The 17,885-nt window shown below is 35.2% G+C and overlaps 3 protein-coding genes across 3 annotated transcripts; 1 reads left to right on the top strand and 2 right to left on the bottom strand.

Moving 5' to 3' along the window:
- Nucleotides 1–3,425: 3,425 nt before the first annotated feature.
- Nucleotides 3,426–3,985, bottom strand: LOC129888559 (60S ribosomal protein L30). Its single transcript, XM_055963517.1, has one exon. The coding sequence runs from the start codon at nt 3,912–3,914 to the stop codon at nt 3,576–3,578; it is 339 nt and encodes a 112-aa protein (XP_055819492.1). The 5' UTR covers nt 3,915–3,985; the 3' UTR covers nt 3,426–3,575.
- Nucleotides 3,986–5,328: 1,343 nt separating this feature from the next.
- On the bottom strand, nt 5,329–7,775 carry LOC129889949 (subtilisin-like protease 4). Its single transcript, XM_055965429.1, has one exon. It carries the CDS (start codon nt 7,631–7,633, stop codon nt 5,390–5,392), a length of 2,244 nt encoding a protein of 747 aa, XP_055821404.1. The 5' UTR covers nt 7,634–7,775; the 3' UTR covers nt 5,329–5,389.
- A 6,317-nt stretch (nt 7,776–14,092) lies between these two features.
- Nucleotides 14,093–16,602, top strand: LOC129889946 (subtilisin-like protease). The gene has a single exon (XM_055965425.1). It carries the CDS (start codon nt 14,260–14,262, stop codon nt 16,501–16,503), a length of 2,244 nt encoding a protein of 747 aa, XP_055821400.1. The 5' UTR covers nt 14,093–14,259; the 3' UTR covers nt 16,504–16,602.
- The last annotated feature ends 1,283 nt before the right edge of the window (nt 16,603–17,885 follow it).

Here is a 17,885-nt window from a genome sequence, read left to right as displayed (position 1 = left end):
TCCAGTCACACATTCATTCAATCACATTCTCTCAGCGAAAGACTCAATCAATGAAATACTATTCATAAATTATGGCCAAAGGCCAAATAACCATCAACTCAACAAACAGTTATAGAAGAACTACTCAAAATAACAGTCCAATATTTCTACACTCCGGTCTATAAAGCCTCTATTTACAATCTAGGAGGTGCCAATGACAAGCCCATGGCTACCAATAATCAAAATAAAGGAAATAAAACCAAAACTATACAGGAAAGCTCAACATCCTCTGGAAACTAGAAAGACTCACCAACTAGCTAAGATTGTGTGTGGATCTTCAATGGAGCGCCGGTTGATGATCTCTGGTACCTATCTCTGCATCATGAAATGATGCAGGCCAAATGGCGTCAGTACGTGGAATGTACGAGTATGTAAAATGGCCGAATGAAACGAACATCAAGGAAGCATCAAATCCATTCGGAAACTCAACTCAAGAGAAATAACAACTCAATCAAGTGTCCTAAGTCTAAACAAGAATATGGTTTAGACGAGACCAATCACATACTATTCAACTCAATTCGACTCAGAGTACTATCAAAACTTATGTGGGAGTTTCTCTTATCCAACAACCATCACTTATGAGCCAGTGACAGTACAACAAGCCGACGTTGTTGCCGCATCCGTTCATACTTTGCCAGGGTATGAACGAATCAATCAATCATGGATCCAATCCAACCAAGTCCTATAATGTAAAGACAATAATTTTGGGGAAGCATCCGACTTTAACGGTTCAATCCCCTCCTATGTTTGGCGACGTAGTTATTGGGTTCGAGTATGGACTTTACTCTTACCCAATTCGGTGCTCGATACTCCTTCCAAGACTCAATGCTCATAAAACTCTATCCAATCAACTCAATCAAATCATATCGACAAGTCTTATTTAGAACCTTGTCAACTCATCAATCCCAATCAAACATCTCCCAATCATATCTTTCAAGAGTAAATTTAAATGCACATTTATAGCAACATACAAACATAACCAATCATTTCCTCTATCCATTTAATCAATCTTTGAGATTCATTACAACTTCAAGACTTTAAATTAACAATTCAAGATAAGCAACATTTTAAAGAAAATAACATCCTTTATCATAATCCACATCGTTAAGAGAATCAATAAAGCATGTTTAACAACTCATCTTCATTAACTCATACTCACATGAAGGTTCTTTCTAGAAATTTCTTATCTCAATAACATCAACAAAACAAGAATCACATTAATGGATGACAAGACTCATTTGGACATAGGCTTATCAAGAAACTCCATTCTTATGGATATTTAACCTCAAAGAAAGAGTAGGACACATGGGTGGACTCAACTCATGCTTTGAATAGCCTTACATACCTTAGAATAGATTCTTGAAGGAACCTTGTTGTTGGGTCTTCTATGGGAACTTGAAGTCTTGAAACTCTTGGAACAATTCCTTGTTGGAAGTGGAGAAGAAGAAGAAGAGAGGAAATTTTCTAGGGCTTTTTAGAGAGAGAGAGAAGGGCTGAAAATATGGTCTAAAATTGTTCAAGGGTAATACATATATAATTTGGGACAATTCCCAAATTGCCCTTTCTCCAAAATTCTGAAAAATAGGCTAAAAATGCTTCTGGCACAATAGTGGCGTGTCGCGTCATTGCAGCGCCAGGTTAATTACGTTTAAAACCTGCACATCTGTTAGTGGCGCGCCGTGCTAAGGACCAAACTACTGAGGCACATTCTTGGCGCGATAGTGGCGCGTCGCGCCCTTACAGCGCCAAGGCCATATTTTCTGGGTTTTAGAAATTAGGCTTGAAAACCCTGCACATCTCGTAGTGGCGCGCCACGCCAGGGACCAAACTACTGAGGCATATTCCTGGCGCGATAGTGGTGCGTCGTGCCACTGTGGCGCCAAGCCCAGTTTCCCAGCAATTGCAACCCATGCCTAAAATCCCTACCATGCTAGTTCATCTTAGGAGTGTCATATCTTTTGACTCCGAACTTCAAAAATCACATTCTTGGTGGCGTTGGAAATAAGACTCGACGACCTTTAATTTAATAGGTTGTGGGCCACCCATATTATCGTCTTTCAAAAGATAGGGCCGTTAGAAGTCGACCCTTTATACGAACTCATCATAAAACTTAGCCACGACGAATTTTTTGGACTTAGCTTGGTCCTAGGGGTGCCTTGTGACCCCACATCACCTCTAACATTCTTCAATTACTTAGGAACTCGTCCTAACTCACGCATATGCTTCACAATACTTGAGTTCGACCCTACCCGTATACAAGAAGGGCCCGAATCTTAGCGAAAAATTTTGAGGGGCCCGACCCTATGCATTGTTGAGGAAGATGAACTGATGCAATGTATAAATATAGTATAAGAGAGTGTATGGATGTATTTACATCTCTGATACATATTTATACATCATACATATATATATGATTATACACTATTTATACAATATCGATATATTAAATATACATGCGACCATTTTAGTTGAAATTTTTTTTGTCGTATGTATAGTTACATAAGAAGCCCCTTTTTTATGGTCATGAATAGGGTTGTACAGGGCAAACCGATAAACCGAATCAAACCGAAAAAAACCCAACTAGTGGTTTGGTTTGACTTGGTTTGGTGTTTGGAAAAAAAATCCGACCATTATAGGGTTGGTTTAGTTTTAACTAAAAAAAGTCAAACCGAACCCAAATCGACCCGATTATAGATATACTACTTTTAAATTATGTTATACATAAAAATATTTATTAAAATATAATTTATAAATATTTTTTTAAATTTTTTTATATTTTTTGTTTTTTTTCTTACATTTAGATTTGGACTTGAGAAACCCATCTAAATAATATACAAAAAAAAGCCCATCTTATAAAGTTAAAACTTCAAACAGTGTTCTGTCTCCATCTTATATGTTGATATTTTGCACTAGAACTCTTTTTAAGAAGCATTGCTCTGTACTTTTTATGAGATACTGTAAAAAACTCGAGAAACCCAAAAAAACTCGAAAAACCCAAAAAAAACGAGAAAAATTGATATCGAAAAACCCGACTTTTATTGATTTGGTTTGGTTTATAGATTTAATAACCCGACACAAATGATTTGGTTTGTAAAAAATCCGAACCACCCCGGTCCATGTACACCCTAATCATGAACAATGATCTCCTCATTAGCTATTTTGAGATTGAGTTAGACCCAAGAGAAGTTTTATTTTCTTATCATGGTATTAGAGTCATATTCATCTTAATTCTTGAGTCATTCAATGTTAGGCCATCGAATTATGTTATTCATGCTTCATTGAGCATGCAGAAAGGGGCTAATTAAGAAAAAAAATATCTGTTTATATAGACTTGAACAATCCTTACTTTTTTTTTTTTCATTGTTCATAAAAGTAAAATTATTAGCTCAAGACAGAAAAAATGATTCCAATAACATCAAAATTATCTAGGCATTCACCACAATAAAGTAGAATTATCATCTACACCTACTAGCTATTCTTCTCATAGAAACAAAAAACAAAATGGACAATTTTCCAAAGATTCAGAATGGCAAGCCTCACTGGTCACCAGGCATGCTCTTAATGATGTCAGAATCACCTGGATCGATGATGCTGAGGCAACAGACCCTGTAGTATTTACCACAAGCCGTCCCCAAATCTACATTGTTTCCGTTGTAGTGGTGAACTCCAACCTTTGCCAACATAGCATAATACTCTATCTCAGACTTCCTGAGAGGAGGGCAGTTGTTGGCAATGATAATAAGCTTTCCTTTGGAGTTTCTAAGAGTCTTAAGAACAGTCTTATAACCCAATGTGTATTTGCCGCTCTTCATAACTAGAGCCAGCCTATTGTTAATGCTTTCATGGGTCTTCTTGGTTTTCTTGGCGGCAACCATGGTGGCTCTGCTTTTGCAAATGCGTCAACGAGCGGCAAGTTCTGATTTTTTTTTTTTCTTTTTGCTGATGGAACAGACAATCCTTACTCTATTAACGAGTTTTAGCGTCAGTTAGGCCAAATTCATTTCTTATCATAATAATGTGCCAATACATAATGGGCCACACACAAATAGCAACAATGCTTTCCATAGTTCTTGTTTTTTTTGTTTTTTTTTTTAAAACTATAACAAAATTAAAGTTGGTCCTTTTCGATTGTAGAATTTGGACTTGGTCTTTTGACATGTATAGTTGGCTATTGATTTTTCTCTATTGGCCACATTATGTTAAAAAAATAAAAGGAGTTCATGCGAATTACTTACAACGTCATTTCCAGGAAATTCCTAGGAATGTCTCTATTATTTTTCTTGTCTTATTAATAAGTTTAGCATCAATGTACCAATTACTTTTTGAAGTCACCAAAGACTTAAGACTTTCTTTTTAGGAATAATAATGTTTTTAGAGCCCGTTTGGATGAGCTTAAAAAAGTGATTTTTATGTATGAAGCATTTTTAGAACTTTTAATGCTGAAAGTTATTTTTATAAATAAGCAGTGGAGTTTTCGGATAAAAGTGTTTATGTTGAAAATAAGTTGTTGATGTGTTTGGCAAATAAGTGTTGTTAAGCACTAATTTTCTGTCAAAATGACTGAAATACCTTTATTTCCATCACCTCTTCACCGGAAGTATCCCACCCTTCATCTCTTCCTCCCTTTCCTAATCCTCCTTCTCCTCCTCTCGTTTGCCTTCTCCACCTTTGCAATTCGCTTTGATTTGTTCTCCTTACCTCAACTGCCAACAACATTTGTCCCAAATCTACACGACACGACAATGTGTGTATCTGATAGTCTGTTTTTCCGACGTCATCGAAGGAAAATCATCCAGCCAAGGCTGGTGGGTGGAGCCGAGAAGTAGAGATCGATCTGGTTGGAAAAAGTAAAAAACAATAACAAAGCGTAAAGATCTGATGGTCACTAACTATTTTGGTAGTTTTTGGATATGTCAATATAAGGGATATAAAAGTAATTTTCATGGTCAACGAAAATGGTTTTAAGCCCTTCAAAAAAAATTAGGATTTCCAACTTTTCATTTTTGGTAACTTTAAAAACTTTATGGCTTAAATTTAATATTTTAAGTTGGTAGCCAAACACCACAATAAGCTAAAAAAAATTTATAAATTGGTTTGACCAACTTATAAGTCCATCCAAACGAGCAAATAGTCTCTCAATGATTACTAATAAAGTTTAATTTAGTTCGTATTATATTCGACAAAACATATTTAATATTTAATTAATTGAGATGTATGTTTTTGTTCCCTTTTGCAAGAAATACTTGTGTTATAGTTGGAATATTTTTAGAATTATATTAGTGACAAATATATAGTAATAGTACAAGCTTAACATAACACATAGGTAATTATGTGGTGGAACAATTTATAATCACACGTTTAACACAACTGCAATTGGACTTCTCACAGAGTGCCTATTAGAGGTCCATTTCAAGAATCCCTCAGCAATAATAACGTCTGAGTTGTTGGTTGTCTTGGAAAATGTGACTTGGTATGTTAACTTCTGGTTCAACTGGGAGAAATTTAGCTCGGAGGGTTCAACTTCCACATTAACGCCTTTTGGTGAAGCTACCTCCACCTTGTAAGATGATGTAGCGTCACCAACATTGACCACAGTTCTGGTATATGTCTGCGAAGTTGATCCAAGTCCGACTATGGAAAATGAAGGATAGTTTAATTGTGCTTCAGGGATACTTTTCACCTCCGAGCAATTCACCTTGCGTTGTAACAATATACCTACCTGTCGATTTGTGTAGTTCAAACCACAAAAGTAAGGTACGTAGTCCTCGAATGGTGTATCATAAACTAGTCCTGGATCATTTGCCCTCGATGGATTAACATGTCCTGCACCGATTGCAAAGATGTCAGCAGGAAGGAGAGTTTCGTCTAGTATTGGACTATTGGCAAGGTTTAATGTGTCAGCGGTTGTCATCATTGCTGACTTAATAGCAGCAGGAGACCAATCAGGATGTGTGCTCTTCAGCAGAGCTGCTACGCCACTAAGGTGAGGGCAAGACATTGAGGTGCCTGATATAATATTGAATGTGGATTTGGTGTTTTTTTCGTCATCCACGGAGGTAGGCCAAGCAGCAAGGATATTAACACCAGGACCGATTATGTCAGGTTTCAAGATGCCAGGACTGGCTTCACTTGGTCCACGAGAAGAAAATGAAGCAACTATGGGAGCATTTTTATCTCCAATTATTGTTCCTAGGAACGTGATTGTAGCAACAGGGTTCGATGTTGAGTTCATATAGGCAAGGACTTTTGTTCCATCTGCAGCTGAAACATCCAATGCTGGAAGAACATGAGCATCAGCTGATTTAGTGACACCATAAAATGAAGGGTTGATGATAATCATGCCAACACCTCCAGCATCCTTCACAGCTTTTCCTTTATCAACATTTTCAACGAGACCCCCTGCTAGACATAATACTATCTTTCCTCTTATAGCAGGGTCCGTGAGTGACCCTGGTTTGCAATAAGGGGTGAAAGATTGATTACTTGCATTTTTTCCAGCATCAAACAGAGTGAAGAATGTTGAGTTGGAAATCTTTGGACGATAAGCAGATTCCCCTTCAAATTCCTCTCTATTTCCAAGCTTAACAGTAGCTTTTAGCTTTCTATCGAGAGTGCTAGCGCCTACTGTAAGAATCCACGGGGCTGCATTTCCTACTGAGCCAAGGAAAGGACCACTATTGCCGGCAGAGCAACTTACAAGAATGCCTCTTTCGGTTGCACTATACGCCCCAAGAGCAATAGGGTTACTATGGAAAGCAATCGAACGACTTCTACCAAGGGATACTGAAAGAATATCTACACCATCATCTATAGCTGCATCCATGGCAGCTAAAATAGCACTTTCAGAACAACCGCCATAGGAATTGCATACCTTATATACGGCTATGTGTGCAAGAGGGGCAATACCAACAGCAGTGCCATTAGCATTCCCAAATACATTAGCACCTTTCACAAAGGCTCCTGCAGCTGTGCCTGCTGTGTGTGTACCATGTCCATTATCATCTATCGGGGAACCATTGCCAAGTTGGTAAGACCTCGCTCCAATGAGCTTATTGTTACACTTGTTAGTGAAATTGGACTCGCAAACTCCTTTCCACTTAGCAGGCGGGGGAGGCATCCCAACGTCGCTAAACGAAGGATGATCAGGAAGAATTCCAGTGTCTATAACTCCGATGATCACGCCTTTCCCATAGTTGGAATCCTTCCACAAGCCCATGTTCTTCTGCAAACCAAGAAAACTTGGAGTATGAGTAGTGTGCAAGGACAAAATCCTCTGTTTCTGTGCAGAGACAAAGCCCTGTTTCTTCTCCATTTCCTTCAGTTGTGATGCAGTTAATCTTGCTGCGAAGCCTTTCATCACATTGTGATAGGAATAGATCATGCTAGCAGCCTCTTCGTTTCCACTTGAGCTGATTGTTGGATGGTCAGGCAAAAAAGTACGATAATAGCTCCCATAATCCGTTAAAGATGATTGAGTGGAAATTTGGCTATCAGGAGATTCAACATGGACTATATAAGTCTCAAAATCACTCTGAAGAGTAGGCCATGGGAAAGAACAAAAGATGAAAACAAGAAGGATTTTCAAGAATCCCATGGCTGCAAATACAAGAACTGATGATGTATTTGGAAAGTGTATTTGATGAATTTCTCTGCTTTGAAGCAACTGTCTATTTATAGTGCTTTGTTCATGACTTTAGTTTAGCCAGAAAAATTATTATGCAAAAAAGAATTATGTGGACAAGAAAATTAAAAGTACTAACAAAAGAAAAGAAAAGAAAGGCCAGTAAGTGTGAATGAGACTAGCTAAATTGAACTATATTCTATGAAGTTGTTGATTTTTCAAAAGACCATCCACTATTCTCTAACAGTTTATGCAATGATGTCTTAGGACAAGTTTTTATAAATACAAACGTTTAACTGCTAAATCACTTTGTTATAAAAAGTTGCAAATATTCTGTCTATATGAAGTTGCAATGCATGTTCTCAAAAACATGTAGCTATTTAAGATCCTTCTTTGAAGAATTAATTTAAATAGTCGTATATCCAAGCACTTTAACAATATGAAGAGCTTCAAACTCAAATTATAAAATTTGACATGTCACAAATTTGAATCGTTTTGAGTTAACAATAAATTAAAAAACTTGAAATACTCAAGAAGAGCTCATATCTAAAATTTGGGGTGTTTTGAGTTTGTCTGAATTGAAAAAAAAATACATTGTTGAGGAAGATGAATTAGTGCAATGTATAAATATTGTACAAATAAAGTATATATATCTTTGATACATAGTTATACACCATATACACTATTTATACAATATCGATACATTACTTATACATGCAACCATTTTAGTTGATTTTTTTTTTTGCGGTTGTACAATTACGTAAGAAACCCCTCTTTTTATGATTTTGGGTAATTGTCTCCTCATGAGCTATTTTGCGGTTGAGTTAGGACCAAGGTAAGTTCATTTTCTTATCATGATATTAGAGACATGTTCATCCCAATTCTTGATTCATTCAATGTTAGACCCTCAAATTATATTATCCACACTTCATTAGGCGTGCAGAAAGTATTTCGTTCCCACATCAGCTATTTAAGGATGAGAAATATCTCTTTATATTGATTTGAACAATCCTTACTCTATTAACTAGTTTTTAGGGGATTAAGCATGCCAAATTCATTTCTTATCATATTAATAGCACCAATATATAATCGGGACACACTCAAATAGCAACAATGTTTTCCATAATTCTTTTTTTTGGTGAAAATTATAACAAACTAAAGTTGGTTATTTCTTTGCAAGACAAACGGGTACCATGAATGAGGTACATTGGTCCCCTTCTATTGTAAAAATTGGACTTGGTCTTTTGACGTGTATAACTGGCTATAGATTTCTCAATTGGCCACAATAGGTTTAAAAAAAAAGGTGTCCATGAGAATTAATTGCGTATTTCCCGGGAAATTCATAGGAATGTCTATTATTTTTCTTGACCTATTAATAAGTTTAGCATGAACGTCCCAATTACTTTTGGAAGTCACCAAAGAATTTCAGGAATAATAATATTTTTAGTCTCTCAATTATTAATAAATTCTAATTTAGTTTGTATGATACTCGACAAAACATATTAAATGCTTAATTAATTGAGATGTATGTTTTTGGTCCCTTTTGTAAGAAATAATTATGTTATAGTTGGAATATTTTTAGAATTATATTAGTGACAAATATATAGTAATAGTACAAGCTTAACATACAACAACAACAATTCAGTGAAATCTCACAATGTGGTCTGAGGAGGGTAGAGTGTACGTAGACCTTACTTCTACCAAGGTAGGACGGCTATTTCCGAGAGACCCTCGGGTAAAAAAAGCGTAAAAATGGGTCAGATGAGGTTAAGAAATGCAAAGAGATATAGAAAAATAAATGACGAAAACGTCGCAGATAAAATTGAGTAATCAAAGTACAGAAAGTAATAAATAATAACAGAAATACCAGAAATGATAGCACAAGAAATTGTAATGTGCTGATGCGCCTACAAATATGGAAGAATAATGAGACTATGTACTAGCCTTCTACCCTAATGTGGGTCCTCCACACCCTCTTATCTAAGGTCATGTCATCGGTAAGCTGTAACTGCGCCATGTCCTGTCTAATCACCTCTCCTCAATACTTCTTCGGCCTACCCCTACCTCTTCTGTAACCATCCATGGCCAACCTCTCACACCTCTTCACTGGGGCATCTGTGTCTCTCCTCTTCACATGCCCAAACAATCTCAGTCGCATTTTCCGCATCTTGTCTTCCACCGAGGCCACTCTCACCTTGTCCCGAATAGCCTCATTTCTAATCTTGTCGCTCCTGATGTGGCCACACATCCATCTCAACATTCTCATTTCGGCAATTTTCATCTTTTGAATGTGAAAGATCTTAACTGGCCAACACAAGTTTAACATAACATATAGATAATTATGTGGTGGAACAACTTGTAATCATGGTAAATTTGTGAATATTTATAAACAAAGGGATCAAAGGTGCGTGATTCAATCACTTGAAAGTTAAATGTACTTGGTAAAGTATCAGAATGTATCAATAATGGAGGGACCAAAAATAGTATTAACCTTTCTTTTTATATTTTGGCTTTGGTGATTAATGGCAAAACATGAATTTTCAGCGAGAATAGTCAAAAGATAAGAAAATAAATATATGAAAAAGTTGAAGAAATGTAATATAGATTTTATATTAAAACCACCTATCTACACCATACAATTTTCCGGTAAAGGGCTGTCAGGGTGGCTCCGCCGTCTTTGGTGATCCACTTCTTCTTAATGCAACTATATGCTGTTGTTTTTTTAATCTTTTTTGAGTTTCACAATCTAATATTTATAATCCACTGATCGGATTAATTTTATATTCACCACGTAAAATCTACTAAAGGTGAGTATTGAAATTTGGAACAACTACACGTATTGCTTTGTCCAAGGACTATTCACGTTAACTTAATTTTTTTTCCGGTAAACTTGCAAATTTAAATCAACATAGTTTAAGCATCCGTAGGAAGGGATTGTTAATAGTGGAAGAGTTAGCATTTTTCACTATTGAATGCAAATTACGAAGAATTAATATAAAAAACACGAAGAAGTTAAAAAAATTCAACTAGTAATACATAGAAGTGTCCATGTGAATTAATTATAACGCCTCTTCCGGGAAACTCATAGGAATGTCTCTATTATATTTCTTGTCCTATTAATAAGTTTAGCATCAACGTCCCAATTACTTTTTGATTAGCATCAACGTCCCAATTACTTTTTGAAGTCACAAAGAGGCAAAGACTTGGACTTTCTTTCTAGGAATAATAATATTTTTTGAAAATGATCAAAATGTTATTGAATTATGTGAAATTGAATAAAAATATCTTCCGTTAATAGTTTAATATAAAAATATCTTTATTTAGTTACTTAATGAGTCAAAAATATTATTTTCCTAATAAATATATTATATGTTTTTCTTTTTAAACATATTTTTTACCCCTCCCATCAGTAAACTTAACGGACACCCCTCAATTGGATGATTTCCCCCAAATCAACCAAAATTACTTGATTTCCTTTTTTAACCCGACCCCGACCCACTATTTTAAAATAAACTCATACCAAATTATATTTCCGAACCCATCTCTCCAATTTCTTCGTCTCCTTCCTCTATGAAATGGGTTCTAGTCTTCTAGCTGCTCATCAAGATCGATGTTTGCCTCTTAATTTTAGCGGGTCTAATTGGGAGCAATGAATTAGGATTTGGGTTATAAATCGGATAAAAATTAATGATCATAATTTAGTGGAAATCCTAGTTGGTAGTGCTTAGGTAGGTAGAGGGATTAATCTCACATGACTTGCCACATCATTAAAAATTTGGGTTGTTAACTCTTGAAGGTATTTATGATCTTTTGGGATAATAGCCTGAGCATTATTGATCGCAAAATGTAACAAAAGTTTTAAGTGGTCTATTTCGCATAGTTTTGGAAAAATTTTGACCCTTTTTCGATATAACAATGGTTAATGAAATTGTACATCTTCCAAATTTAATCTAATATCTAGGACTTTGAATTTCTAATTATTCCCTCAGTTCTATATTACTTGACTCATATTGACTTGACACAATCCTTAAAAAATATTTTATTAATGGTGAATTTTACTAAATTAACTCTAATAATGATCTTTTGAAACTCTAAATTTAACTATTACAATTTATTTAGTTCTTTAATACTAAGAGTAATATCGAAAAAAAGAAATAAAACTCTTTTGATTTTCAAAATTGACAATAAAAAGAAGAATCTATTTTTAGTATAGGAATCACGTAACGAAATATAGGAGTAACTAATAACAAAATATTACTAAATTAACTACATAATACATTTGGATGAGTCAGATTATTTCATCAGTAGAATCTAATATTTATGTGCACCAATAAATCAGTATCACATATTTAATTAAAATCATATATGTCATTTCACAATTTCATTAAAAAGAGGGACGATTTTTAACCATAAAGACAGATAATTATTTGTGAATATTCTCTTGAATTTTGAAATGTTCAATGTGGTTATGAGTTATCTATTACATTCTTCACTTTATCTTTTAATGCTACCCAATATCCGTTGCTTTTCCACTTCAGACTTGAGTCTCAGAATCATATTATTAAACAAAATGTCATGGTTTGAAAACTTACTTTAAAGTTGTTCGTTTCCTTTACAAAAAAAAGGCAAAAATAACAACAATGTATCTCTAAGAACATTTAAAACAAAATCATTCATATTTCTTAAATATTTGAAACTATTAAAATGGTGATTTCTAATATTCTTATATCAATTAGAATATGTAATATTTATTTTGAAAAAAATAGTAATCATTAATGGAAATTGGACTCTTTCCTATTAAATTAGTAACATCTTCTCACAACCTTGGTAGGGCTTTTCCCAATTTATTTGGTTGACCCGTTACGTCAAGCGTCAACATCCCATTTCTTAATTTTCATAGGTCATTAATTATGACTGATTTTATTATTCTACTAATATATTTTTTATGTTCACTTTTACTTGTCATTTATCAAAGTCAATTTGACTAATTTTCAAAGTTAAATTGAATTAGATTAATTTAATATTTTAGATATTCAAAAAATATTACAAAAAAGAACACTTGTACCCCAAAAAGTAAAACTATTTACAAGCGACTACCCTCTTATTTTCACGCTCCATGTTTTTAATTGTTAATTTACGTTTATTGCTTGATACCATCAACGTATATCTACATTTTGATGGTATCAAATGGGAAGAAGCATTGCTTCAGTGAAAACACTACTCAGTTACACTTTGATACCATCAAATTATATATATAATAGATAGTGTTTCAGTGAAAAGACTGTTCAATTACTGCTTGATACTATCATAGTATATAGATACCATCATAGTATATAGATACTCCGATGGTATTAAGGATGAAGAATGAGTGATTCAGTAAATAGAACAAGGGGCAATGGGGTAAATAATTTGGGTCGTGGGTCCAATCAGCGTAATTAGTTTGAGTTGAGTCTAATTTGGGTAAATAATTTGCCTAATGGGTCCAATTTGTGTAGTTTTCCCAAAATATTATAAGTTGCAATCATGCTCATACTAATATGATAAAAAAAATACATCTTAAAATGTTGGTCAAAATGCATATAGTTTGACTATCAAGAAATGACAAGTAAAAGTGAACGGAGAGTGTAAATATTTTATGTAACTTTACTATTAGAAATCCGTCAAATTTTCGATAGCTCATCCTGTCGGAAGCCCGTCGAATTTATGATTATTGAGTGTGCTCACACAAATTTTGAAAATTACAATCGCGATAAAAAATTAGCAATATTCTGATAGTGTTTTACAAGTTTCAAAAGCTTAAATTCGTATGACACCTAATTTAAAGTTTTAAACTATGATATGTTGTTTCTTTATTGAACTATATTCTCAATAGTAACTTAATATACTATTTTACTGCTGCTCATAGAATGTATGAGTCAAACTATTTGAATTTAAACTTCACGAAAATTAACAATTTTCTAGTAGTGTCCTAATTGCCTCTTGGTAAGTCGCCACCCTCTAACACTCCTCATTGCCCGCCTTCACCCTAGGGCCCCTCGCCCTCCATGCCTGACATCCCCCTCTCGCCCCGACCCCCACCAACCCCTGTGCCACTTTACCAAAATGGGAACTTTGGGCAATTGGCAATTACATACTCAATATCTATATTTGTCAAATTGATCCCTAAACACATTGCACTTGTTTGATAGATTTTGCATCATGTAAAAGAGAATTCTGCTGATCTGCTATAGAATAAAGTTTAATTATAAAATTTGTGATGTGTTACAAAGAAATTATACCAACTTTAGCTTTGTTATCATGAATTTATACAATATAGTTTAACTGGAGTTTTGTTCTACAAGTCTCTTTCATACACTACTGGCCTTTTTTTCTTCCTGACATATGTTGGTATTCCATTATGATGATACTCACCAAAAAAAGGGCCTACTTTTCATAAAGAATTAATGAGCCTTCAACTGCGAGTTCATCAAATTGATCTTTTGCAAGTTGAGCAAAATAAAGATATAATGTGAATAGCTCAAGAATAAAGCACTATATATATAGATAGCTCTAAATCTCAGAAGTTCATCAACTTCATTGCCAATTACTTCATAGCAGCCATGGGATTCTTGAAACTTCTTCTTATTTTCATATTGTGCTCTTTTCCATGGCCTAGTATTCAGAATGATCTCGAGACTTATATAGTCCATGTTGAATCCCAAGAAAACCAAATTTCCACTCAATCATCGTTAATGGATTTAGAGAGCTATTACCTGTCTTTTTTGCCTAAAAGTACTACCGCAATTAGCTCTGGTGAAAATGAAGAGGCTGCTAGCATGATCTACTCCTATCACAATGTGATGAAAGGCTTTGCAGCAAGATTAACTGTATCACAACTGAAGGAAATGGAGAAGAAACAGGGCTTTGTCTCTGCACAGAAACAGAGGATTTTGTCCTTGCACACTACTCATACTCCAAGCTTTCTTGGTTTGCAACAGAACATGGGCTTGTGGAAGGATTCCAACTATGGGGAAGGCGTGATTATCGGAGTCATAGACACTGGAATTCTTCCTGATCATCCTTCATTTAACGATGTTGGGATGCCTCCTCCGCCTGCTAAGTGGAAAGGAGTTTGCGAGTCCAATTTCACCACAAAGTGTAACAACAAGCTCATCGGAGCCAGGTCTTACCAACATGGAAATGGTTCCCCGATAGATGATAATGGACATGGTACACACACAGCGGGCACAGCTGCAGGAGCCTTTGTGAAAGATGCTAATGTATTTGGGAATGCTAATGGCACTGCTGTTGGTGTTGCCCCTCTTGCACACATAACCGTATATAAGGTATGCAATTCCGATGGCGGTTGTTCTGAAAGTGATATTTTAGCTGCCATGGATGCAGCTATAGATGATGGTGTAGATATTCTTTCAGTGTCCCTTGGTGGAAGTACAAAACCTTTCCATGATGACAATATTGCTCTTGGGGCGTATAGTGCAACGGAAAGAGGTATTTTTGTGAGTGCTGCTGCAGGCAATAGTGGTCCATCTCCTAGCACTGTTGCAAATGAAGCCCCATGGATTCTCACAGTTGGTGCCAGTACTCATGATAGAAAACTAAAGGCGACTGTTAAACTTGGAAATAACGAGGAATTTGAAGGTGAATCTGCTTATCATCCAAAGACTTCCAACTCAACATTCTTCACTCTATATGATGCTGGAAAGAATGAAAGTGATCAATTTGACGCGCCTTTCTGTAGTCCAGGCTCACTCACTGACCCGGCTATCAAAGGTAAGATAGTCGTGTGTTTGCGAAGTAGGAGTTATCGCAAGGTTGATCAAGGACAATCTGTAAAGGATGCTGGAGGTGTTGGCATGATTCTCATCAATGAACAACAAGAGGGTGTGACTAAATCAGCTGAAGCTCATGTCCTTCCTGCATTGGATGTTTCAAATGCAGATGGAAAGAAAATTCTTGCCTATATCAACTCAACTTCAAATCCGGTTGCTTTAATCACCTTCCATGGAACTGTAATTGGAGATAAAAATGCTCCTATAGTTGCTTCATTTTCCTCACGAGGACCAAGCGTAGCAAGTCCTGGCCTCTTAAAACCTGACATAATCGGTCCTGGTGTTAATGTCCTTGCTGCTTGGCCTACCTCTGTGGATGACAACAAAAACGCAAAATCTACATTCAATGTTATATCCGGAACCTCAATGTCTTGCCCTCACCTAAGTGGCATAGCAGCACTGCTGAAGAGTGCTCATCCTGATTGGTCTCCTGCAGCTATTAAATCCGCAATGATGACAACCGCTGACACATTAAACCTCGCTAATAGTCCAATACTAGACGAAAGGCTCATTTCTGCGGATCTCTTTGCAATTGGTGCAGGACATGTTAATCCATCGAGAGCAAGTGATCCAGGATTAATTTATGATACACCATTCGAGGACTACTTTCCTTATTTATGTGGTTTGAACTACACAAATCGGGAGGTAGGCAAAGTGTTACAACGCAAGGTGAATTGCTCGGAGGTGAAAAGTATCCCTGAAGCACAACTTAATTATCCTTCATTTTCCATCAGACTTGGATCAACTCCTCAAACATATACCAGAACAGTCACCAACGTTGGTGATTCGATATCATCTTACAAGGTGGAGATAGTTTCACCAAAAGGAGTTTCCGTGAAAGTTGAACCCTCCGCGCTAAATTTCTCCATGCTGAACCAGAGGTTGCCATATCAAGTGACATTTTCCAAGACAACCAATATCTCAACTACCACTGATGTTGAGGGATTCTTGAAGTGGAATTCTAATAGGAACTCTGTAAGAAGTCCAATTGCAGTTAGAGTGTTTGCTGAATGAAACTAAAATGTTTTCAATCTAAAATGTAAAATAAGTGCAGAAACTACGTACAATTAATTATAAGTGGATTGCTTCTTCTTTTCAGTACATGTTTTATGTTACATCTTTTAGTAAATGGTCGATTGATGGTTTATTACTTTTAAATGATTTAAATCATGTTTTAAGAAGACAAATATTAGTTTTCCAGGAAAGTATGATTGTATTTGGGCTCGATGAGAGTATGTTTGGTAGCAAATCTTTAAACATTGAGAATCAAATTATTTTTGTACCATGATTCTTTTTTTTTTCTTGGGTATATAATTATATTCTAAATTTATTGACATGATTAATTTGAATTCGCACGTAAAATTCATTTAAGAGGAATCAGAAATGTTGCTACCATATATTTTTCATACGCAAGGCTCAAACATGATAGATAAAATGACCAAAATGGTCTATGAGTAATGGTTCCATTTAGTCTTAATGCATTCCAAAAAGTGATTAATTTGGTCTTGAGCCATTTAAGTAAAGACAAACTGATCATATTTTGGAATACACTAAGGAATATTTTCATCATAGTTATATATTAAGGACCAAAAGGAACCAAAGACCATACATTAAAGACCATTTTGATCAATCTTTTATTTGTAGTTACGTGATTCTTTTAGATGTTCGTTAAAAATAATTTCCTAAATTACAAAATTATGATTTATATAAAAAAAAATTATACTTTACAGTGCCCCAATTTTTATTTCTGGAAATTGGACTTGGTCTTAACAATTGTTGGCGCTTGGCATATACCCTACTAGTACTTACTCCCCCCTTCCCAAATTACTCAAGAAAGTCAAAAAAGGAGGTGCACATGCACCGAGAAAATGCGTATTTTATGCGTTTCAAAAGTTATTGCCTCCTCTAATAATTTTTGATAAGAAAATGTGTATTTTACACGACAACGTATATTTTATGCGTTTTCAGTTTCCTAGAAATAGAGGCCTCTTGCCCTCATTTAGATCATCCAACAAAAATACAATCCAAAAGAGTAAGAACACAAAGAGAGTTATACACCAAGATAAATATTGTAGTCTTGATTATCCTCTTTAGTGAGTTATTCCTTTTACAAGAGAGAAATATTTATTGTTATTTTCTCCTTGTATTTGAGAGCAGTGTACTCTCATATTATCATAGTAAAATCCTTCTACCCTGTGGTTTTTCCCCTCTATCTGTTTGAGGGGTTTTCACGTAAAATTCTCGTGTCCAATTTATTTTCATTATTTATTATCATATCAAACTTTAGTTGTGGTGTTTCTTCGCCTTAACAATTACTTGTCATAATTTCTATTTTTTCAGAGAGTCAAACTATGTAAACTTTGATCAATATTTTAAATTATATTTTTTTCATATTG

This window comes from Solanum dulcamara, chromosome 5, assembly GCF_947179165.1.
Source record: "Solanum dulcamara chromosome 5, daSolDulc1.2, whole genome shotgun sequence".
Taxonomy (NCBI): Eukaryota; Viridiplantae; Streptophyta; class Magnoliopsida; order Solanales; family Solanaceae; genus Solanum; species Solanum dulcamara.
Note: the sequence above shows the minus strand (reverse complement) of the source record. Positions and strands in the feature narration are given on the sequence as shown.

Excerpts from the sequence above, each read along its gene's own strand:
- LOC129888559 (XM_055963517.1), bottom strand. The coding sequence starts at position 3,914 with ATGGTTGCCGCCAAGAAAACCAAGAAGACCCATGAAAGCATTAACAAT.
- LOC129889946 (XM_055965425.1), top strand. The coding sequence starts at position 14,260 with ATGGGATTCTTGAAACTTCTTCTTATTTTCATATTGTGCTCTTTTCCA.
- LOC129889949 (XM_055965429.1), bottom strand. The coding sequence starts at position 7,633 with ATGGGATTCTTGAAAATCCTTCTTGTTTTCATCTTTTGTTCTTTCCCA.